Raw genomic sequence first — 24,288 nt, forward strand, 5'->3', positions numbered from 1 at the left:
TTTTTTATGTACAATTACATCTTTATTTTCCTTACTGAACTGTGCGACTATGGGGGTGTCAGCAGCACTTTCTCTGTAGAGCACTGAGGTCTTTATCCATATTTTCCCTCTCCCCTTTACTTTATTCTATAACACATTCGTTAGGGACCGGAGGGACAGTGACCGACGAGCGGGGGCGCCAAACTCGAAATTATAGGGTGCCAACCCCCACTGCTAGGAAGTCAAATATATATAGGGGCAGCCTGGGCGACCTCTACATACTCTGCTGCCCGAAGTCATCTTATGCTGTGACCCGTGTATCTTTGTACATCCCCACTTCTATAGATCAGTGAAGCTGTCTGATCGATCACAATTTTCATATTCTAATACCTTCCCCTAGCTTCTTCTGCTGGCACACATTTTTTTTTATCCCTTTCCGAATAAGAATCTTCTGCTACTCTGTTCCATTCAGGGCCTTGTAGGGTCAGCAGGGTGAGCAGTCGACAGCCGGGGGCGCCATTGCACAGGTATACAGGGCACCAACCTCCGCTGGTAGGTAGGGCGGTTGAGCAATAAAACGGGTAGGCACCTCCCTGTGGTGTCTCCATTTTGGTATCAGTGTCTCTCTCGTGATGGGGTGTTTTCACACATTATAAGCTTTATGATATATATTTTTTATTGATATGAATTTATATGAAGTTATATTTTATTATTGTTATATAGTATAGAGTCCTAAGGTGATCTGCCTGTGTTATACTTGTACAGTTTATCCTTTGATACTGTGAACACACACCACTTCTGTCCGATCGTGGCGCAGGCGCCCCGGCACTGTCCGATCGTGGCGCAGGCGCCCCATTACTGTCCGATCGTGGCGCAGGTGCCCCGGCACTGTCCGATCGTGGCGCAGGCGCCCCATTACTGTCCGATCGTGGTGCAGGTGCCCCGGCACTGTCTGATCGTGGCGCAGGCGCACCACCACTTTGTTTTGTCTGAATTTTAAAAAAAAAAAAAATGACAATGATTTTTTTTTTGTGTATTCAGCTTGTAACATCAATATAAGAACATTGACATCTGCTCCATTAAAATTGCGGATGTCTGCATCATTTGGATAATATTACTATTTTTTTTAAATTCCCGCTGTAAAGCCTTAGCCGTAATAAGATTTTTCTAAAAATAAAGTGAGTTGGAGAACCTCTTTAAATAGGTGCAGCAAGTTTGGTAAGAAGACTTGTTCCTCAGTGCGTCTCTGTGCGACCCCCGGGTGCTTGTAAAAGTTCTCTTCTTAATTACTGTAGCTCCGAGCATGATTTTGCCATTAATGAGTAAACACAGCCCCTCATTATATTTTATAGTACCTGAATAGTTTGTAGCTAACTTGGATACTGTCCAGTGCCATTTCTGACTCCTGAAAAGATCAAGATAATTCAGACTTTCACTGCCAGCGGCACTTGTATCATGGGGCTCCTTGGCCTTGTGGCCTCTGTCGGGATGACTGTGCCACTCACGTCTTTATGGTGGGCATAGTCTATTTGTAATGAAAGCAAAATGAGTAACTTGTATGTATCACATTGGCTTCATGGGTGAATGAAAGTTCTAGGTTAAACACAGAAGCAATTCAGTAGTGGTCATATTTGCTTATAGCCATAACATTATAACCCACCATTATTGCGCTGCTTCTTTTTTTTTTTCTTTTTTTTTTTTTTTTTAATAACCACTATAACCAGTCTGACCCACTAAGGTATGAGCTGAGCAAGACGTCGGGAGGTGTCTTGTGGTCGCCATAAATTAAAGGAGATAAGTGACAGGTAATATAATATATATATACTGGTATTTCATAGGAAATTGGTCACTAGTTTCTTGCTGCTCTGTCTGTTATGCAGCATAAAACTATCATTCTAATGTGCTGCCATTTTGATTAAAATGACTGTTTTATCTTCTGCAGATCCACCAGTTCTCTGAATCCTGATCTCTGTATAACCCTACCCACACCATTAATTGGGAGCTTTCGGAGTGCACTGTGCATAGGCAGAAAGCTGCCAATCAGTGGTGGAGGCAGAGTTACACAGAGCTCGTTTATATGGAGGACATGGCAGCAGGTTTACTAGTCCTCTAGTGATAATTTCCTGCTGATAAAAGTGTGATTTTATGAAAACTACTGCAAGCAGCCCAGTAAGTGACACATCTCTGTAATCTAGGTTTATGCTTCTACATTATGCAGCTCTCAGACTAGGTGGCAAAAACTTGGTAATCGCTTTAAATTAATCTGAAAGAACAGGAAATATGTGGTTTATTAATCAAGGCTGTAGGTTTCTATGTGTCGGTGTTTATCCAGGGCGGGCTGGAGTAAGATGTGCAGCGTTCCCTCTAGCTAAGCTTCATCCACTTTTCAGACCGTTGTCAGAGCTGACATATAACTGTCAAGTCTCAAAATGTGACCGTTCAGACTGTTTTATGGCCGATTTCTCCTAAGGCTCCTAAGTGATTAGTATTTGACTTGCTGGCCAGTATGAAAATTGCGACTAAAAGTAAAAAAAAACCAAACAACAATCTACTATATAATTGTCTAAGAGTCACTTCCGTCTTTCTGTCTGTCCTTCTGCATTTGTGAAATTACCCAGAAGACTTAGCGGTCTCGCGAGACCGCTAAGTCATCTGGGTAATTTCGCAATGCATCCAACGGAAGGTGAGTATATAACTATTTTTTATTTTAATTCTGTTTTATAACAGGGATATCATGCCCACATCGCTATATACGTGGGCTGCGCAATGTACAACGTGGGCTGCGCAATGTACAACGTGGGCTGCGCAATGTACCGCGTGGGCTGCGCAATGTACAACGTGGGCTGCGCAATGTACCGCGTGGGCTGCGCAATGTACCGCGTGGGCTGCGCAATGTACCGCGTGGGCTGCGCAATGTACCGCGTGGGCTGCGCAATGTACCGCGTGGGCTGCGCAATGTACCGCGTGGGCTGCGCAATGTACCGCGTGGGCTGCGCAATGTACCGCGTGGGCTGCGCAATGTACCGCGTGGGCTGCGCAATGTACCGCGTGGGCTGCGCAATGTACCGCGTGGGCTGCGCAATGTACCGCGTGGGCTGCGCAATGTACCGCGTGGGCTGCGCAATGTACCGCGTGGGCTGCGCAATGTACCGCGTGGGCTGCGCAATGTACCGCGTGGGCTGCGCAATGTACCGCGTGGGCTGCGCAATGTACCGCGTGGGCTGCGCAATGTACCGCGTGGGCTGCGCAATGTACCGCGTGGGCTGCGCAATGTACCGCGTGGGCTGCGCAATGTACCGCGTGGGCTGCGCAATGTACCGCGTGGGCTGCGCAATGTACCGCGTGGGCTGCGCAATGTACAGCGTGGGCTGCGCAATGTACAGCGTGGGCTGCGCAATGTACAGCGTGGGCTGCGCAATGTACAGCGTGGGCTGCGCAATGTACAGCGTGGGCTGCACAATGTACAGTACGCATACATATTCTAGAATACCCGGTGCGTTAGAATCGGGCCACCATCTAGTGTTTTACATAAAAACATAATTTTTCACTTAGAGTGAACGTTGTGATTACGTAATGTTTAAATTTTGGCCTGTGTAACCTATCTGTACGGATCTTTCCACCTTGTGAATATGAGCAGTTAGTGGCCACCACATACTGTACTGTCGTGAACATGGTTTCCTCACTAACCCCAACAGATCTCCAGTGTGAAACCCCAGAGGATCCTGTTCATCGCCCAGAGATTTTCCTACACTTTATGAATCTTGTTACAAAATGGCAGACACTTCAACAGTGCTCTTTATGGACCTGTCTCAACTTTACTCTTGTCTGTGCATTGTATCAGCCCATGTCTCCAGGTTTTGTGTGCCAGATATATACCAGTGGTGGTCACTCTCAACCCAGCTCGTTGCCTACAGAGTGGTCTTCATCTAATGTCTTCTGTGCTTTAATGTGCCTTGGTCTCTAAATAAGATGTTTTCTTGAATTGTAGGGATTGCTTCAAGCTTCTGACATCCTAAAAGCTGAAGGTGAAGAAGTAAAGAAAGCTTGTAAAGAAATGTCTTCAAAAATCCTTCAGCTTGAAGAAGACCTAATGACCGTGACTCAGAAGGCCATTGAAAAGGAAACTGAATTAGATAGGTAAAGCGGTGTGTTCAATGCTTGTATGTGTGGAAGTGTGAGGGGTCTGGAAGTCAGTCCATACAGTAACCGAATAGAAGGCGCCGAGTGTGTTTGACATCATATCCGATATATGGCATATTGAGTTATCTGAACCGATGCAAAGGAAAAATGGAGAACTTTTCCTCCAATGAGTTTTCTGCTTTTACATTTTCAAAGGCCATATAAAGTGGAATGTCCTTTCACAGGCAATTACTCCACTTCTCCTTTGCCCCAGTTTTGATAACTGTCCGCTAATGTTGTAGGTTGTGCACAATGCAGACGATTGTAGGGTGAGATATGAGCTAATAAGGTGAATAGCAGTATCTGTTATTAGCCTGTATGATCCTAGATGAATGCATGTGCACTGGCACTGACGGGCACAGAGGGAACATGCCAATGACTATTAGGGCATGTGTATTTACTTGCAGAAATTTATGCAATGTTTCTGCTTCTCTTGGCAGCAAAACTGCTGTGAAAAATTGTTTTTGCATATATTTTTTACCTATGCAGTCAATGGGTGAAAAAAACACAGGCAAAAAAGCACAGAATTGACATGCTGGGTACACGGTGTGCAGAATTATTAGGCAAGTTGTATTTTGATCACATGATACTTTTTATACATGTTGTCCTACTCCAAGCTGTTCAGGCTTGAGAGCCAACTACCAATTAAGTAAATCAGGTGATGTGCATCTCTGTAATGAGGAGGGGTGTTGTCTAATGACATCAAAGAGAGATTTGACGGGCTCTCAAAAGTCCAAAATTGTGAGATGCGGCAGTCTTGAAATTGCCAAACTTTTGAAGCGTGATCACCGAACAATCAAGCGTTTCATGGCAAATAGCCAACAGGGCCGCAAGAAGCGTGTTAGGCAAAAAAGGCGCAAAATAACTGCCCATGAATTGAGGAAAATCAAGCGTGAAGCTGCCAAGATGCCATTTGCCACCTGTTTTGCCATATTTCAGAGCTGCAACGTTACTGGAGTAACAAAAAGCACAAGGTGTGCTATACTCAGGGACATGGCCAAGGTAAGGAAGGCTGAAAAACGACCACCTTTGAACAAGAAACATAAGATAAAACGTCAAGACTGGGCCAAGAAATATCTTAAGACTGAGTTTTCAGAGGTTTTATGGACTGATGAAATGATAGTGACTCTTGATGGGCCAGATGGATGGGCCAGAGGCTGGATCAGTAAAGGGCAGAGAGCTCCACTCCCACTCAGACACCAGCAAGGTGGAGGTAGGGTACTGGTATGGGCTGGTATCATCAAAGGTGAACTTGTGGGACCTTTTTGGGTTGTGGATGGAGTGAAGCTCAACTCCCAGACCTACTGCCAGTTTCTGGAAGACAACTTCTTCAAGCAGTGGTACAGGAAGAAGTCGGTATCGTTCAAGAAAAACATGATTTTCATGCAGGACAGTGCTCCATCACATGCCTCACAACTACTCCACAGCGTGGCTGGCCAGTAAAGGTCTCAAAGAAGAAAAAATAATGACCTGGCCCCCTTATTCACCTGATCTGAACCCCATAGAGAACCTGTGGTCCCTCATGAAATGTGAGATCTACAGGGAGGGAAAACAGTCCACCTCTCGGAACAGTGTCTGGGAGGCTGTGGTGGCTGCTGCACGCAATGTTGGTCGTAAACAGATCAAGCAACTGACAGAATCTATGGATGGAAGGCTGCTGAGCGTCATCATAAAGAAAGGTGGCTATATTGGTCACTAATTTTTTGGGGTTTTGTTTTTGCATGTCAGAAATGTTAATTTCTAAATTTTATGCAGTTATATTGGTTTACCTGATGAAAATAAACAAGTGAGATGGGAATATATTTGGTTTTTATTAAGTTGCCTAATAATTCTGCACAATAATAGTTACCTGCACAAACAGATATCCTCCTAAGATAGCCAAATCTAAAAAAAAACCACTCCAACTTCCAAAAATATTAAGCTTTGATATTTGAGTCTTTTAGGTTGATTGAGAACATAGTTGTTGATCAATAATAAAAATAATCCTCTAAAATATAACTTGCCTAATAATTCTGCACACAATGTAATTAAATGCACAGCAAATCCCGAATGGAAAATACTGATCATATGCACAGCACTTGAGGATTCTCATTGACTTTGCTAGCATAAAGATTCCATAGCACTTTTAGCCCAATTCCACTGTGAAAAAACCCGCTGCAAAACGCACCGTGTGCACACAGCCTGCAACCTGTCCTCTAACTGGTGGTCAACTGAAAAACAGCACATATATGTCCACCAGTAGAGAGCATAGACGGCTAGAGAACTGAAAGTGATGAGAAGTAATCAATAGGGCCACTGTAAAAAGAGAGTAACTACAACAGTAGGCGAAAACACAACAAGCAATTGATTTTTTTTTTTTTTTTTATCCGTGGCATCTTTCTTCATGTTCAGTGCATTTTTGGGTAAGCAGTTGCTGTGGTTGTGGTTTTTACTATGGTCATGAAAAAAAAGTTAAATGTAATAAAGCACCACACAAAGCCACTTGAAAATCGTGCTTAAAAAGCCACAAGAAAACTGTATAAGAATGAGTGGTGGTGTGTTTTTTGTTTTTTTTTTTTTCGTTTTTTTGTTGCATGGTTTATGTTATGTATTGTCTGAAAATTCACAAAACCAAATTGGGTTTAATAATTTTTTTTTTTTAGTATTTATTTTTTTTAAACCAGATCTTGCCATGTGTTTCTTGGTGCAGTTTATAGATGTTGGTCATTTTCTGCTTCAGTGGGTTCAGAAATCAAATTTGAAATTTTTTTTCCCCAGCAGAAAGAACTTGAGCTTTGACTGGCCGCCACAAGGGGAAAAAACAGCCGCATGTGCACTGTAGGCGTCGTGTCCCTTTGAAATAGGGAACTTAATCAAAGAGTACTGGATGCACGTTTTCATATGGATTTTGGAGCCAAATCTCCTCTAAAAATTCATATCAAGAACATGTTATGAACATACACTTTAAGCCGTCTATATGGGCATGTAGGTCATAGGAAGCTGAATATAATTATGCTTTGAAGTCCGCCATACTATCGCTAATTTCAGAGAGATCCACATTTTTCTCAACATGTCAATGAGTTAAGATCTATGGGCCGGACATAGATCTCCCTGAGAATCTGCCTCCAAAGCTTACCGTATATTAAATGAAAGGAGGCGTTACCAGTGTGAGACATGTATATCAGGAGAGCAGACTGTCAGTCATTATATGTCTCTCACTGGTAACTCCCTCTTACATGTAATATAATCTCTGGAGGCAGATTACCAGGGAGATCTATGTCCGGACCATAGATCTTATCTCATTTACATATTGAGATTAATAAGTATTACTCTGGAGTAAAACATAAGGTCGCAGATATAAAGGTATCATTCTATTCCACTTTCTATGTCCTGCATGCCCATATAGATGACTCGGGAGGGTTGACCCCATTGACAGATGCTATTTAAATCCATTGTGCTTAGTTGATCGGCCCACTTTTTTTATTTTAGTTTTTAATTAGAATTTAAAAAAAAAAATGTTTCTTTCATTTTCAGCATAAAAGATAAACTCAAGAAAATAAAGTTAGAGAGAGATCAACTGGAATTTCAGCTAAAGAATGAGAAGGATGAGAAGGAGCTGTATAAGGTAAGGAGATCTTATGGCTGCAGTATGGCTGACTGCTGCCATGAGCGATTGACAAGCGCAGGGCATGGGCATATACGATGGCTGAACACATCTGAAGAGCCTATAGAGGCAGTGAAGGAACTGCTCAGTTTCTTGAAGGTTGTGGGAATCTGTTTTAGGAATACTAAATTAAGCAAGCCAAGTGATAAGTCGCTGTCTTCATTAACACTGCCCTTCTCGGCAGAGGACTTTACCTTACTTTAAAAGCAGCCGACATGTAGACATATGTCTGTGCACAGTTATGCAGTTTTATCTTTTACAAATACTCACACTATACCAAATTGTAGCAAAGTCATAGATTTAAAGAAAAAAAAAACACATGCTCAAAAAATTGATAATTATTACTTTTTGTACAGTAAAAAAATTTTTGGAAGTTTTTATTTTCTACTGAAAATGAGTTGTTAAAGGAAAACTGGCCACACTGATACACATACATACCCTGTGATGCATCACACGTAATATTTAACAGATATTTTAGTTATAAAAAAAAGTCTGTGTATTTGCCACCTTGCCTATATTACATTTATGGTTTGGTGCCGTCTGTCTACAAAAACGCCACAGTTAAATTGCAGAAAATATTTTCACCGATAAAGACCTATAAAACAATAGGTCGTGACCTAAAATTAAGAGGTGAAAGGTTTATATTAACAATGAGATCTTCACTCTGCACACACAGTGAGAGGCACATGTGGAACAAGTTACCCTTGGAGACAGCGAGCTTTGGATCCTTTTTGTGTGATTTGAACAATAGTCTTGTTTCTTTTGTCAGAAAAAGCACAAAGTTGGAGAATGTTTTATGCTCTTGGGGTGGAGCTGGCTTCCAGAAAGGAATTTCAGTGGAAAACCTCAACAATAATTATGGGTCGAATTATGTAACCTTGGCTAGAATGTTATTTCTTTTTTTGTTGTTGTTTGCTTGTGGGATTATTTTTCTGCTTGAGAAAATACATATTAGCTTAGCTAGTCTCACAATAATGTAGATGGCACAGGAGAGGCAGACATGCTGGATAACCAGTATAAGATGGTGTGCAAGTTACAATGTAGATGTTTATTTGCCCTTTTTACGTGTCCATAATTTTTTCAAACCAGATGGATGATATAAAGCTCTGGTATACTTTGGCTATGATGACTTTAGCACTAAAATAGCAGCCATTATTTGTGTGGCATGAAAGTACATGGTAATAGGCACTTCGTAGGCTACAGTAAAGCATTAATTTTCCTTAAGTAAAACAGTCTTATGGCATTTATGTTTTTCTTAATATATAATAATTGAAGAATTAAAATACATTTTGGGCATTTTAGAGAACAGAATTGCGCAAATGGAGTAACAATCTGTATTAGAGGAAAATAGACTAATTATGCCATTACAAGCCAGCAATATAGTATATACATAATAAACTTAGAGCAAGTGACGTGTAAAGCTAGGATAGTATACAGACATTTTGTAAATCTGGAAGAAAATGTTTCAGCGCCCATGTGCTATCCATTTTGCTCCTCTATATTTTCTCTTCCATTTTCCTCTTTCATTTTCTCTTTCTCTTCCCTTTTCCTCTCCCTCTTAGTCTCTCCTCTCCCCTTTTTACCATCTTCCCTTATTTTCTTTCTTCTGTTCCTTGCTCACCCCTTTTCTCCCATGCTCACACTTCTCCTTCCCTCCCTCCCTCGCTCTGCTCCTTCCTTCCCTCGCTCTGCTCCTTCCTTCCCTCGCTCTGCTCCTTCCTTCCCTCGCTCTGCTCCTTCCTTCCCTTCGCTCTGCTCCTTCCTTCCCTTCGCTCTGCTCCTTCCTTCCCTTCGCTCTGCTCCTTCCTTCCCTCGCTCTGCTCCTTCCTTCCCTCGCTCTGCTCCTTCCTTCCCTCGCTCTGCTCCTTCCTTCCCTCGCTCTGCTCCTTCCTTCCCTCGCTCTGCTCCTTCCTTCCCTCGCTCTGCTCCTTCCTTCCCTTCGCTCTGCTCCTTCCTTCCCTCGCTCTGCTCCTTCCTTCCCTCGCTCTGCTCCTTCCTTCCCTCGCTCTGCTCCTTCCTTCCCTCGCTCTGCTCCTTCCTTCCCTCGCTCTGCTCCTTCCTTCCCTCGCTCTGCTCCTTCCTTCCCTCGCTCTGCTCCTTCCTTCCCTCGCTCTGCTCCTTCCTTCCCTCGCTCTGCTCCTTCCTTCCCTCGCTCTGCTCCTTCCTTCCCTCGCTCTGCTCCTTCCTTCCCTCGCTCTGCTCCTTCCTTCCCTCGCTCTGCTCCTTCCTTCCCTCGCTCTGCTCCTTCCTTCCCTCGCTCTGCCCTTCCCTCCCTCCCTCGCTCTGCTCCTTCCCTCCCTCGCTCGCTCTGTTCCATCCCTCCCTCGCTCGCTCTGTTCCATCCCTCCCTCGCTCGCTCTGTTCCATCCCTCCCTCGCTCGCTCTGTTCCATCCCTCCCTCGCTCGCTCTGTTCCATCCCTCCCTCGCTCGCTCTGTTCCATCCCTCCCTCGCTCGCTCTGTTCCATCCCTCCCTCGCTTCTGCTCCTCCCCTCCCTCCCTCGCTTCTGCTCCTTCCCTCCTTCCCTCCCTCGCTTCTGGTTCACCCTCCCTCGCTTCTGCTCCCCGCCTCCCTCCCTTCGTCGCTTCTGCTCCCCCCTCCCTCCCTTCGTCGCTTCTGCTCCCCCCCTCCCTCGCTTCTGCTCCTTCCCTCCTTCCCTCCCTCGCTTCTGCTCCTTCCCTCCCTCGCTTCTGGTTCACCCTCCCTCCCTCGCTTCTGCTCCCCGCCTCCCTCCCTTCGTCGCTTCTGCTCCCCCCCCCTCCCTCCCTCGCTTCTGCTCCCCCCCCTCCCTCCCTCGCTTCTGCTCCCCCCCCCTCCCTCCCTCGCTTCTGCTCCCCCCCCTCCCTCCCTCGCTTCTGCTTCTCCCCTCCTTCCCTCCCTCGCTTCTGGTTCACCCTCCCTCCCTCCCTCGCTTCTGCTCCCCCCCTCTCCCTCCCTCGCTTCTGCTTCTCCCCTCCATCCCTCGCTTCTGCTCCTCCCATTTTCGCTCGCCTCATTCACTTTCTTGCTATTTTACTATCTTTTCTTTCTTGTGCTTCAATAGTTTGAGTAATCTTCTTATAATGCAGTCTTATTTTTACAAAAATAAATGTAAAATTGCCCTTTTTATAGGTTCATCTGAAGAATACTGAAATTGAGAACACAAAGTTACTGTCAGAGGTACAGACATTAAGAAATTTAGATTCAGGTAAAGAAGGTCTAATTGCTCACTACAAAGAGGAGCTCGTGGAAATGAAGCTGTGTCTGACTGACAAAGAAAAACTGTGTGCGGAACTACTCCAGAACGCGTCTGAGAAGGTGAGAACTGTGAAGTATAAAGCCTCATGCACATGAGTGCACAGCTAAATTTGGCGTTTTGCTAGAGCCGTGCTAGATTTCTGTGCAGGTTTATTGTACTGTCCATATGCACTTGTCCATGTCGCAATCACTTAGAGCCTAAGGCTTAGTCATTTTTCCTGATTGTAATGAAGAATGGACTGTTCACTTCCCAATATTTCTTACTGCTTGATATGTCATTATTTACTGATATACATTAAGCAACTTCACCTGTCAACTTCCTGCTGGGGTCCATTATCTTTTTTTTATCTTTTGTTTTGTTTTTTTTTTCTCCCTTTCTTCCAAGAGCAATAATTTAAAGCACCACACAAGTGTAGTGTTTTTGTTTTTTTTTGTCTTTTTTTTAATTCATTTAACCAGTCGTCGTCTTCTGCTTTTCCTGGCTCTGATCTGATCCCATTCCACTGCCATCTTGTGACCGCAACTGCTGACTGACCGGATGTCAGAGGTAACGGTCACAAGCTCTCAATGTAAGTCTTTGAGATCTTTGTTCTTGTACTCATAGACAGTTGCTAGAAATTGATGGGCCCAAGTTCAAAATTTGGGCCTGGGTCCCACATATACTAACACCCCCGTCCACCCCCACATGTTGCTCTGCTGTATAGGCCCTTGTAGCGTTCTAAATTCTATGAGGTGATACGTGTTGCCCCCCCATTGTGTAGTAATGTCCCTCATCCTGGCCCCATCCTAGTGTGTGTGTGTGTGTGTGTGATATATATATATATAGATAGATAGATAGATAGATATAGATATATATAAAACACACATATATATATGTCCCTTATCCTGGTATACACATCCCCCATCCTTATATATGTCCCCCATTCTGCTGCTATTCTTTAAAGGGAACCTGTCATGTGGAGTCGGAGCCTGTATAAAATGGACCGACTCCTAAAATATGTAATAAATTGGGCACAGTAGTTCAATGCAGTTTGTGGGGAATATTTTTTTCATAAGAATCTGGGAAAGATATGAAATGTCCTATAAATGTCTGTCCTTTTCCTGATCTAAGGACGAGACTTTTAGCTGAGATGAATCTGTGCTGCAGTTTATGTTCATGATAAGTAGTGAAGCGCCTCTTCTACAGATAAAGGGAAAAAATAACAAATACACAGGGAAGGAATGCCTGCATTCATCTCAACTTCTGGAGTGAACGGGAAAGCTGGATTAAGGTAAGTACTTCTTAAAGCATATCTAAACTTTCAATAAACTGTGCATAAATCAATAGTCCAGTATACGTTGTCTCTGTATGCTTGATGTTTTAGTTTGTTTTTCCTCTTAGCTCATGTTTGGAGAAATTAGCTGCTCTGATGACTTATATACTCTATACATAGAATATAAGAGGAAAAACGGTTTTCTAACATCTCAAATTCGGAAATACATTAACAAGTTCAATGAGGACATATATATTTGTTTGTGTGTTCTGGAATATGATTCAGCACAAACATGCTCCCTCCCTCCTCCCCCCTTCATAGACTGTGAAGAAATATGATGTGAAGCATTTAGTGAGCTGTACCCTGAGACAAGCCTGACATTGAAAGTTCAGAGTATAGCTATCTAGCAACATATTTTACGAACTTTATATGTATCATCTGTCCTATTGATTTATGCAAACATTCTTTTATTTCTATCCTAAATTATACAGTGCATGATTCCCTATTCTTGAAAGAATTACAACATACCTTTTTTTTTTTTTTTACAGGATAAAATTATTTTGAGAGCAAATTTACATAGTTACAAAATGTCTAAGAAGCATCTTATGAAGTCAACTGTCTTTGAGCATTTCACAGTGACTCAAGACGAAAAACATTTTGTGTGTCAGTGTATAAGTGACCCAGGTAAAAACAAATTCGGTGATGCCAAAATCGGTGCATACTCAGGCAGTGATAAAAATGCTCCTTCAAGAGCTTCCAGTCTAAAAAGACATTTACAACCCTGCCACCCAGAAGTTTACAAAGCTGTGATTGAAAACGATCACAGCAGCACCAAGAAACCAGAGACCAGTACTTCCCGCCAGGCAAAGAAGGAGGAAAGAGCGTCTGAAACATCAGTTACAAGATATTTTGTAAGTGACAAAGTTACTGTAACAGTGACAGCAGATGTGTTTAAAACACAGCTCATCGAGCTTGTTGTGAAGGACTGTGTACCATTATCATTATTTGCGGGACCAGCTTATACAGCTCTTAATATAGAAATGGCCCGCAAACTTGGTGTTTCTCTGGAAAGAGAAAGTATTAGAAAATTAGTGATTGAAGAAGCCCTTAACCAAAAGGAACATCTAATAAAAAAACTCTCAAGCGACGCTTTGTGTTTCTTAAAATGGATGCCTGCACACGTCACAGAGTGAACTATTTTGCTATCAACGTTCGATATGTTTGTGACGACAAAATATTGTTACTAAGGCCCTGGCAGTAAAATATACTAAATCTCATCACAGCAGCCAGTTTCTCCTGACCTTAGTGGAAAAGTTCTGCAAGATTATGAACTCCAAAAAGAACAGGTTCTTGCTATTGTAACTGATAATGCTTCAAACACAAGTACAATTAAACTGATGAATGAGAATAATGAAGGTGAACAGTAGCTAGAAGAACATTTCACATTCAGTATGTTGGAGATGGAAGGCCACAGTCCTGTTCCCATAATGGGGGAACAAACAGATAATACTACAGAAGAACTGCAAAATAATTCTTTACAATTAGATGATCTTGTTGAAGCCGCTTCACACCTTTTTCCTATTAATCACATGTGTTGTGCTGTGCACACTCTGCAGCTGGCAATAGGATAGTCTGCAAGAGGGATGCTGGAACTCTGATTAGCAAAGTGAGGAAATTGGCTATTTCTGCTAGAACCCCTAAAATTGATTCCATCTTGAAGAGACGTGCTAGAAAAGGGGCAATTGTGGATCAAGCCTTTCAGTGGGGCAGCACCTATTTAATGATTGAGCGATTGCTTGAGCTGAAACCCTTCCTTGTAGATATGGCCAACCCTCAGGTAACACTACATGAAGGTCAATGGACACAAGTGGCTGAATTGAAGGAATTGCTTCATCACCCATTTACAGTGACTAAAAATTTACAAGCTGAAGATTTACCTCCTGTCATTTTTATAAAGGAGTGGAAGAACTTGTTGTTTTGCCTGTCTCAAAGAGGAGGCTAGATCACAGGTGGCATTGCTGCTTCAATGAAACGGAGAGAGACACTGCTATTAGAAAATAAAAATTTTCTGGCAGCTGTTTATGTGGACCCGAGTCATCGTATATTGCTGGATGATCAACAGCTTACTAAGGAAAAGAAGCTCTGATTGAGGTAGCAGTTAGGATGAGTGGGTTACAGGACGGCCTAGAGCAAGAGGACTCGGGTCCTGCCAGTGCTGCTGCCTTTTCTTCATCCTCATCAGATGAGGAGTTTGATTTTGAAAACTATTTTGACGACACGGAGCAGGCAATGCGGTGCCGCAGGGAAAAAGATTCCACTCCCATAGAAAACAGATTGACCATATTTCAGCAAATTGTTTTCACTGAACTCTTCTACTTCTTTGAGAGCAAATCGTTCATCAAAACTGAATTTGCACAAGGCAATTCCTTTATACCCTGAAATTGTTAGAGATGTCGCAAATATGGTTACTGCTTTGCCACCAACCCAAGTTAGTGTAGAGAGGTTGTTCTCTAGCCTTAAAATAATTAGGTCAGATTAGATTTCATCTATGAAGGAGGATCTGATGGAGGCGATACTATTTCTCAGAGCAAATTCATAGACTGCACAAATTTTCAGTACGTTTTTGTTAAAAACTGTTTTTTTCCACTTACTGCATAGTGTATAATAAATTGTAAATATGCAAAACTTTTTTTTGTTCTAAAGTTGTATTCCAATAAATATATTTTATGTTCTATCTTAGTGGCTTGATTATTGTATTATAGATGTAAATACTTATGTCCCCAAAAATTGAGAAAAGTATTCAAGGAGTGATACCCTTATTGGCGAACCAGAGAAATTACATTTGCAAGCTTTCAGAGATCAAAAGCCTCCTTCACCAGGCTAAATTACAAGCCCAATGAAGGGGCCTTTTGAACTCTGAAAGCTTGCAAATGTAATTTCTCTGGTTCGCCAATAAGGGTATCACTGCTTGAATACTTTTCTCAATTTTCGGGGACATAAGTATTTACATCGATTTTTCTGGCTCACACGGTACCACAATATTATTTTGTATTGTACATTATTGTATCCTAATAATGATTTAAAAGCCTGATGTTACCATTTTACTACAGTAAATTTATCACTTAAACTTAAACATGAGCCATGTATGAGGGAGTCGGATGTTTGGCTTACCGACTCCACAGCCCTGCCTGTCAGCAGGATTGTGCACAGTAACCTGCAGACAGTGTCAAGTTGGCGCTGTTATACTGATTAAAATGATACCTGGGTTGATGAAATCCATCTTGGGTTTGCAATTTTCAAATACTCTTGTGCTTCGACGTGGGGCTGTGGGAGACGGGGGTCTTCATGTGGTGCTCTGCTTAGGTATTTATCTGTATGGGCTTATGACAGGTCGCTAGTCCTTCAGTGACCTGCCTCCTACTTTACATAAAAGATTAAACAACCACAAGACTGATTTCATCAACCAAGGCATCATTTTAATCAGCGTAATGGCGCTGACCTGACACTGTCTGCAGGTTAATCAGCACAATCCTGCTGATGGGTTCACTTTAATGCATAGGATAAAAATGATTCTACTCCCCTTCCCTCCGCCATGCGGTGTCTTCTCCTGAAGCTGGCAGCTGACTTAAGTGTGCAAGTGGCTGGAGCGCATGACATCATTTCCATTGCATGCTGACGTCAGCTGCTGGCCTCTGAATGGCTGGCAGCATGTATTGCCACACACAGACCTCTGCTCTGCAATACACCATCTGAATTTGTGTCCAAGGACGCACATCCAGTTGAAGTTTGCCCTGGTATTGGCGGACCCCTTACCCGCACGGGCCCAGTCCTGATCTCTATGACCGCAATCGGTACGCCCCTGCTCATAGACTAACATTGAGAAGTGACCTCCGGCAAACATTGGAGCGATCCCACCGGTCAAAAATTGGTAAAGATGACCAGAGCGGCGCTGATTAAAGAAGACAACTGTGGCAAGTACTAGGGTCAGGGAACATGCCTTAGTGATACTCCTCCGGAGGGGGATAAAAACAAAGTTGTTTTTTTTTTGTCACCTTGGCTGTATCCTGATTTCTTTCATGCGGGGCAGGTTGTAATTTTGAATGAATGACTATTCATTTTAATGATTAAAGTACTGCAAAACAAACGGGGGAAAAAATCAACTAGAGTGATATGGCAAGAAAAAAAACGAATACGATGTCCCCATATTTTGGGTTTTGTTTTTACGTTGTTAATTATGTTGTAAAAATGATTTTTCGGGTCAGTGCAATCCATTTGTTTGTCACCGTATTCTGAGGCAACTGGAATGTATGAAGGATGTCTTTCTGCAAAGCGAGCCAATGTTTTTTAGTATTACTATTTTGGGGTACAGTCCACATTATTATTATTATTTTTTGTTTATTGCAGTTTAAAAAAAATAATGCAATTGTAGCATTTTATTTTCTTTGCTTTATGAGATTTACATTAGGGGATAAATCACTTTATATTTTGATAAAATCTGGAAAAAGTCTTATAATCTTTTCATTTATTTTTTATAATATTTTTCAATACTTTTTTTATATCAGTCCTCTAAGTGGACTGCGAACACATCACAGCTTGTTCTATACACTACAGTATCGCACTATATGGCTAAAATCTCCTATAAAGCCAGCGAGTGGCTAAGCTTCACTGGATTACCAACATGGCAGCCATGGGGGCGTTTGGCATGACCCTCGCGGCTATGGCAACCCTTCAGCTCCTCGCGGGGTACTGATTAGCACCTAATGATGCACATCCCCAGGGTCGTGCTTCGTAAATACTGATATTAGAGATTGACAGTGGAATTTCAGGGGGTTAACACCAGCAATAGGAGCTTACATTTTCGCTGTTACACAGATGCCGGCTGATAAACACAGCCAGTATCTGATGAATATGATGCTGGTTCAGGTTCTCAGCGAGCTCAATACATTCGCACTCGTAACATGGGTGGAAATTGTCCAGATTTAGAGGAACAAACTGCTTTCTACCAGGAAAGGTGCCACACCTGCGTTGAGCCTGGTATTGCTGTGCCGCTGATGTGAGTGGGGCTAAGCTGAAATGCCGCACAGAAACGAGGAGTGGCGCTGATTCCTGTTAATTCCTCTTACTGGAGTGATGCTCGAAGATGTTTTTATTGGTGCTTTTCATGTGATTGCTCCCAGTGAGAACTTATCAGCTCTATGAATGTGCCAGCTTAAAGCCAGCGACTAACATGCTGTTTACCTGGTTTGTGCATTAAATGTGCAGTTTGTGGTATAGTCTAATTTACTGTACCCCTCCTCTTGGTTGCATCTGGTTAATGTGCATGCTAATCTACATATGCCATTATTGTATATTTTTGCTGTACTTTTGTAATTCTGGTATGCTGAAATACCTTGTATAAAATGCAATATATAAAACTTGTGGTAGCAGAATCTAGTGAAAGTCCTGTCCCTGGTATTGTGTTTTCCGTGAATGTGAGACTCCGTTTCCCGTCTGATGGGTGAGGTTTGTCTTGCTGTATCGTTACTTGATGTATCCCTGCTTTTCATAAAACCACCTTGACTTATTTATTTTTTATTCTTTCCTTCCCAGGAAGACATTGTCTTTTTAAAACAACAGCTTCGTAAGATTGAGGATGACCACCAGGCCAGCCGACAGGAGGCTTCCTTAATGTCCAGAGAGCTTAGTGATGCAGTAAATATACGCGATAAAACTATGGCTGACCTTCATACATCTCGCCTTGAGACTGAGAGCGTGAAGAAGCAACTAGCCACCGTTTTGTCTGAGCTCGGTCTGCGGGATAGGCAATCCTCCTCTAACAGTGTCTCGAGAAAGGATCAGGTAAGATACTTAATAATCTAAATTAGGGAGCAATGTGTTTCCTTCACATGTACCAATATGAATATCTCGGCCTCGAAGAGTCCAGAGTGTAAATGCCTGTGCGCTAACTCGCATGTATTTTCTCTGCAGAACCACATGCTCGGTTCTTGCCTTCTTTAAGATAGCCTATGACTTGGAATAAAGGGACAGACTCCAGACTGCCATAAACGACAGATCCCGCAGCGTACTGCATGCTAGGATGGATAGAATTAGAAATCCATCTATTCTTGAGAATGGAGAGGATTTTTAATCAGCAGTACTGTGCAAAGTTGCTTGCTGAAGAGCAATTTGCAGTTTTAACCATTCAAGAACTTGAGAAATCTCCTTTTAAAGGGTTTGTCCACTACTAGGACAATCCCTTCTTAAACTAAATGTTCTGCCCTATAATATAATAAAGACTATATTTGCCTACCGTGCCGCCTCTGTTCCAGCGGTGTTGCCTTTCGAGGTCCCAGCTCTATCATGCGGTGGAATGACACATGATGCCCGGTGCCCAGTCAGCACTGGCGTCACTGTCTCCACCTTCAGACAAACTGAATATGAAGATCAAGTCCGAGATGATCTGCAGCCCTGGCTTCCTCTTCATGTTCAGTTCGTAGAAATGCGGAGAGCGATGCCATAGCTGATTGTGTGCTGGCGTCACGTGTCACTACACCGAATCACAGCCTTGGGGAGAGCGAGTACTGGCACCGCAGGAACGGCGTGGCACGGGAGGTGAGTATAGGCTTTATTATTTTATCAAGAAGTTTAATGAGGGGTTGTCCTAGTAGTGGACAAACCTTTTAATGTTAACTGGACCAAGATCAAATCCAGAAAATTCCATTACATTGTAAGATTGTATTATACTTTTTTTGTTTGTTTTGTATGTGTTGTGAGCCCGTATTCACTCCCCTTGACTTTTTATCTATTTTATTAGATTACAACCTGTGTTTAACTATTTTTCTAATGTAATTTGTGTTTAATGCATCAGCACTAAATAGTCTAAGTTGGTGAAGTGAGAAAAATATAGGCATAAATTAAATTTATTGGATCAAATAACTAAAAATTGGTATGTGCATATTTATTCACCCCTTTTGTTATGAAACCCCTAAAAATTTCTGGTGCAAGCATTTACCTTCATAAGTCACATGCTTGTGAAAGGAAGTCCACCTGCGTGCAATCTAAGTGTCCCATGGTCTGTCAGTGTATGCACACCTTTTCTGAAAGGCCACTGAGGCTGCAACACCATTAAGCAAGAGGCAATACTAACCAAACACACTGAAGGCCAAGGAGATCTCTAACCAAGTCAGGGACAAAGTTGTTGAGAAGTACAAGTCAGGGTTGGGTAATGAGAAAAAAAAAATATTCCTATCTCTGATTATCCCACGGAGCACCATCAAATCCATTGTCATCAAATGTTTAACCCTGAAGGAGCTGCAATGTTCCAAGCAGAGACTGGAGTATCTGTCCATGCGACCACAATAAGCCATATATTCCATACAACTGGCCTGTATGGAAAAGTGGGCAGAGAAAGCATTTTACTTGCACAAATTGTATATATAACTTACACGTGTGCTAACACTTTTAGGTTTTGCAACAAAATATTGGAATGTATCCTATTAGCACCGATATGTCATTTCTTTCTTAGAACCCTTTATCACTTTACAGTTAATACAGAAATTATATTCCCCAGAACTACAATACTCCTGTTTTAACCCCTTCCCGACCTGTGACACAGCGTATGCATCATGAAAGTTGGTGCCAATCCGACCTGTGACGCATATGCTGTGTCACAGAATGATCGCGTCCCTGCAGGCCGGGTGAAAGGGTTAACTCCAATTTCACCCGATCTGCAGGGACAGAGGGAGTGGTACTTTAGCCCGGGGGGGGGGGGGTGGCTTTGCCCCCACGTGGCTACGATCGCTCTGATTGGCTGTTGAAAGTGCAACAGCCAATCAGAGCAATTTGTAATATTTCACCTATGAAAAGTGGTGAAATATTACAATCCAGCCATGGCCGATGCTGCAATATCATCGGCCATGGCTGGAAAACCTGATCTGCCCCCCCCCCCCTACCACCACCGATCTCCTCCCCAGTCCCCCATTCTGTGGTCCGGTCCCCTCCGTCCTCCTGTCCGCTCCCCCGTCCTCCTGTGCACCGATCCACCCCCCGGGCCCCCCCCCCCTCAACCCCTCATACTTACCGAGCCTCCCGGTGTCCGTCCGTCTCCTCCCTGGGCGCCGCCATCTTCCAAAATGGCGGGCGCATGCGCAGTGCGCCCGCCGAATCTGCTGGCCAGCAGATTCGTTCCATGTACGTTTTGATCACTGTGAAAAAACCTATCACAGTGATCAAAATAAAAAAAATTGTAAATGAACCCCCCCCTTTATCACCCCCATAGGTAGGGACAACAATAAAATAAAGAAAATATATATATTTTTTCCACTAGGTTTAGAACTAGGGTTAGGGTTAGGGGTATTCTGGTCCTCTGTGGATTTTTCCACAGCGCATTTGATAAATCCGCAGTGCAAAACCGCTGCGGACTTATCGCGGATTCAACGTGGTTTTTCTGCGGATTTCACTGCGGTTTTACAACTGCGGTTTTCTATTGGAGCAGTTGTAAAACCGCTGCGGAATCCGCAGAAAGAAGTGACATACTGCGGAATGTAAACCGCTGCGTTTCCGCGCAGTTTTTTCCGCAGCATGTGCACAGCGTTTTTTGTTTCCCATAGGTTTACATTGAACTATAAACTCAAGGGAAACTGCTGCGGACCCGCTGCTGAAACGCTGCGGATTCGCAGCGTTTTCCGCAGCGTGTGCACATAGCCTTAGAATTAGGCTATGTGCACACGGTGCGGATTTGGCTGCGGATCTGCAGCGGATTGGCTGCTGCGGATTCGTAGCAGTTTTCCAACAGGTTTACAGTTCCATGTAAACCTATGGAAAACCAAATCCGCTGTGCCCATGGTGCGGAAAATACCGTGCGGAAACGCTGCGTTGTATTTTCCGCAGCTTGTCAATTCTTTGTGCGGATTCCGCAGCGTTTTACACCTGTTCCTCAATAGGAATCCGCAGGTGAAATCCGCACAAAAACCACTGGAAATCCGTGGTAAATCTGCAGGTAAAACGCAGTGCCTTTTACCTGCGGATTTTTCAAAAATGGTGCGGAAAAATCTCACGAATCCGCAACGTGGGCACATAGCCTTAGGGTTAAGGTTGGAATTAGAGTTAGGGTTGGAATTAGGGCTAGGGTTGGAAATAGGTTTAAGATTAGGCTTGTGGTTAGGGTTATGGTTAGGGGTGTGTTGGGGTTAGGGTTGGGATTAGGGTTAGGGTTGGGATTAGGGTTAGGGGTGTGTTAGGGTTAGGGTTGTGGTTAGGGTTATGGCTAGAGTAGTAGGGATTAGGGTTAGGGGTGTGTTGGGGTTAGTGTTGGAGTTAGAATTGTGGGGTTTCCACTGTTTAGGCACATCAGGGGTCTCCAAACGCAACATGGCGCCACCATTGATTCCAGCCAATCTTGCGTTCAAAAAGTCAAATGGTGCTCCCTCCCTTCCGAGCCCCAACGTGCGCCCAAACAGTGGTTTACCCCCACGTATGGAGTACCAGCATACTCGGGACAAACTGGGCAACAACTATTGGGGTCCTGAAGAGTGAGGTATCGCACTAAACCAGCTCTAGACAACTAAAGGTGTAGAATTTCAAAACAATAGTGAGCACAAACTACTATAGCTCCAACTTCTATTTCCAAAAATGCCAATAATAACAGCGATCCTGTATAAAGGTAGAGGTAAACACTTACTCTTTGCCTATGTCGTGGTCGATAATGCCGGTGGGTATATGTGTCGGCGGGTACTGTTGCTGGAGGTTCCAGATAACCAAAGGGCAAGGGCAGTGCGAGTAGTTGGGGTATTTGGAGAACGCGCAGAGCCAGAAGCGATCCTGGATGCGCGGCTGAAAAAAATTGCCGACAGTGCTCTGCAGCGTGTGATGTCACGAAGCTACGGAGCCTTGCTAGGGCAAAAAGCTAACCAACGCGTTCCGTCCCTCTTCGTCAGGGTACCCTGACCCTGAGCTTCTGGCTCTGCGCGTTCTCCAAATACCCTAACTACTCGCGCTGCCCTTGCCCTTTGGTTATCTGGAACCTCCAGCAACAGTACCCGCCGACACATGTACCCACCGGCATTATCGACCACGACATAGGCAAAGAGTAAGTGTTTACCTTATACAGGATCGCTGTTATTATTGGCATTTTTGGAAATAGAAGTTGGAGCTATAGTAGTTTGTGCTCACTATTGTTTTGAAATTCTACACCTTTAGTTGTCTAGAGCTGGTTTAGCGCGATACCTCACTCTTCAGATTTTCTTTTGTTCACCTTGCAGGTGTGACAGGGGTGGCACGGCACCTGTCCGGTATCAGCAGCTGATGTTCATTATTGTGGTATTATTATTATTATTATAACTATCGGGGTCCAATTTCATCTGTTACCCTTGTGAAAATAAAAAATTGCTTGCTAAAACATCATTTTTGAGGAAATAAAAATGATTTTTTATTTTCACGGCTCTTCGTTGTAAACGTCTGTGAAGCACTTGGGGGTTCAAAGTGCTCACCACATATCTAGATAAGTTCCTTTGGGGGTCTAGTTTCCAAAATGGGGTCACTTGTGGGGGGGTTTACTGTTTAGGCACATCAGGGGCTCTGCAAACGCAACGTGACGCCCGCAGAGCATTCCATCAAAGTCTGCATTTCAAAATGTCACTACTTCACTTCCGAGCCCCGGCATGTGCCCAAACAGTGGTTTACCCCCACATATGGGGTATCAGCGTACTCAGGAGATACTGGACAACAACTTTTGGGGTCAAATTTCTCCTTTTACCCTTGGGAAAATAAAAAATTCCGGGCTAAAAAAATCATTTTTGAGGAAAGAAAAATGATTTTTTATTTTCATGGCTCTGCGTTATAAACTTCTGTGAAGCACCTGGGGGTTTAAAGTGCTCACTATGCATCTAGATAAGTTCCTTGGGGGGTCCAGTTTCCAAAATGGGGTCACTTGTGGGGGGAGCTCCAATGTTTAGGCACACAGGGGCTCTCCAAACGCGACATGGTATCCGCTAACGATGGAGATCATTTTTCATTCAAAAAGTCAAATGGCGCGCCTTCCTTTCCGAGCCTTGCCGTGCACCCAAACAGTGGTTTACCCCCACATATGAGGTATTGGTGTACTCAGGAGAAATTTCCCAACAAATTTTAGGATCCATTTTATCCTGTTGCCCATGTGAAAATGGAGAAATTGAGGCTAAAAGAATTTTTTTGTGAAAAAAAAGTACGTTTTCATTTTTACGGATCAATTTGTGAAGCACCTGGGGGTTTAAAGTGCTCACTATGCATCTAGATAAGTTCCTTGGGGCGTCTAGTTTCCAAATTGGGGTCACTTGTTGGGGAGCTCCAATGTTTAGGCACACGGGGGCTCTGCAAACGTGACATGGTGTCCGCTAAAGATTGGAGCCAAATTTTCATTCAAAAAGTCAAATGGCGCTCCTTCCCTTCCGAGCCCTGCCGTGCGCCCAAACAGTGGTTTACCCCCACATATGAGGTATCAGCGTACTCAGGACAAATTGGACAACAACTTTTGTGGTCCAGTTTTTCCTTTTACCCTTGGGAAAATAAAAAAATTGTTGCTAAAAGATCATTTTTGTGACTAAAAAGTTAAATGTTCATTTTTTCCTTCCATGTTGCTTCTGCTGCTGTGAAACACCTGAAGGGTTAACAAACTTCTTGAATGTGGTTTTGAGCACCTTGAGGGGTGTAGTTTTTAGAATGGTGTCACTTTTGGGTATTTTCAGCCATATAGAACCCTCAAACTGACTTCAAATGTGAGGTGGTCCCTAAAAAAAATGGTTTTGTAAATTTTGTTGTAAAAATGAGAAATCACTGGTCAAATTTTAACCCTTATAACTTCCTAGCAAAAAAAAATTTTGTTTCCAAAATTGTGCTGATGTAAAGTAGAAATGTGGGAAATTTTATTTATTAACTATTTTGTCACATAACTCTCTGATTTAACAGAATAAAAATTCAAAATGTGAAAATTGCAAAATTTTCAAAATTTTCGCCAAATTTCCGTTTTTTTCACAAATAAACGCA

The 24,288-nt window shown here is 43.1% G+C and overlaps 1 protein-coding gene across 1 annotated transcript in view; it reads left to right on the forward strand.

The window, feature by feature from the left end:
* TAX1BP1 (Tax1 binding protein 1) overlaps positions 1–24,288 on the forward strand; it is a 152,097-nt gene that overhangs the window by 99,473 nt on the left and 28,336 nt on the right. The window contains exons 6-9 of the mRNA XM_077268822.1: positions 3,968–4,116; positions 7,672–7,762; positions 10,913–11,098; positions 17,881–18,129. Of these exons, the coding sequence (XP_077124937.1) occupies positions 3,968–4,116; positions 7,672–7,762; positions 10,913–11,098; positions 17,881–18,129 (675 nt within the window). The remainder of the gene's footprint in view (positions 1–3,967; positions 4,117–7,671; positions 7,763–10,912; positions 11,099–17,880; positions 18,130–24,288) is intronic.

Source organism: Ranitomeya variabilis, chromosome 6, assembly GCF_051348905.1.
Source record: "Ranitomeya variabilis isolate aRanVar5 chromosome 6, aRanVar5.hap1, whole genome shotgun sequence".
Taxonomy (NCBI): Eukaryota; Metazoa; Chordata; class Amphibia; order Anura; family Dendrobatidae; genus Ranitomeya; species Ranitomeya variabilis.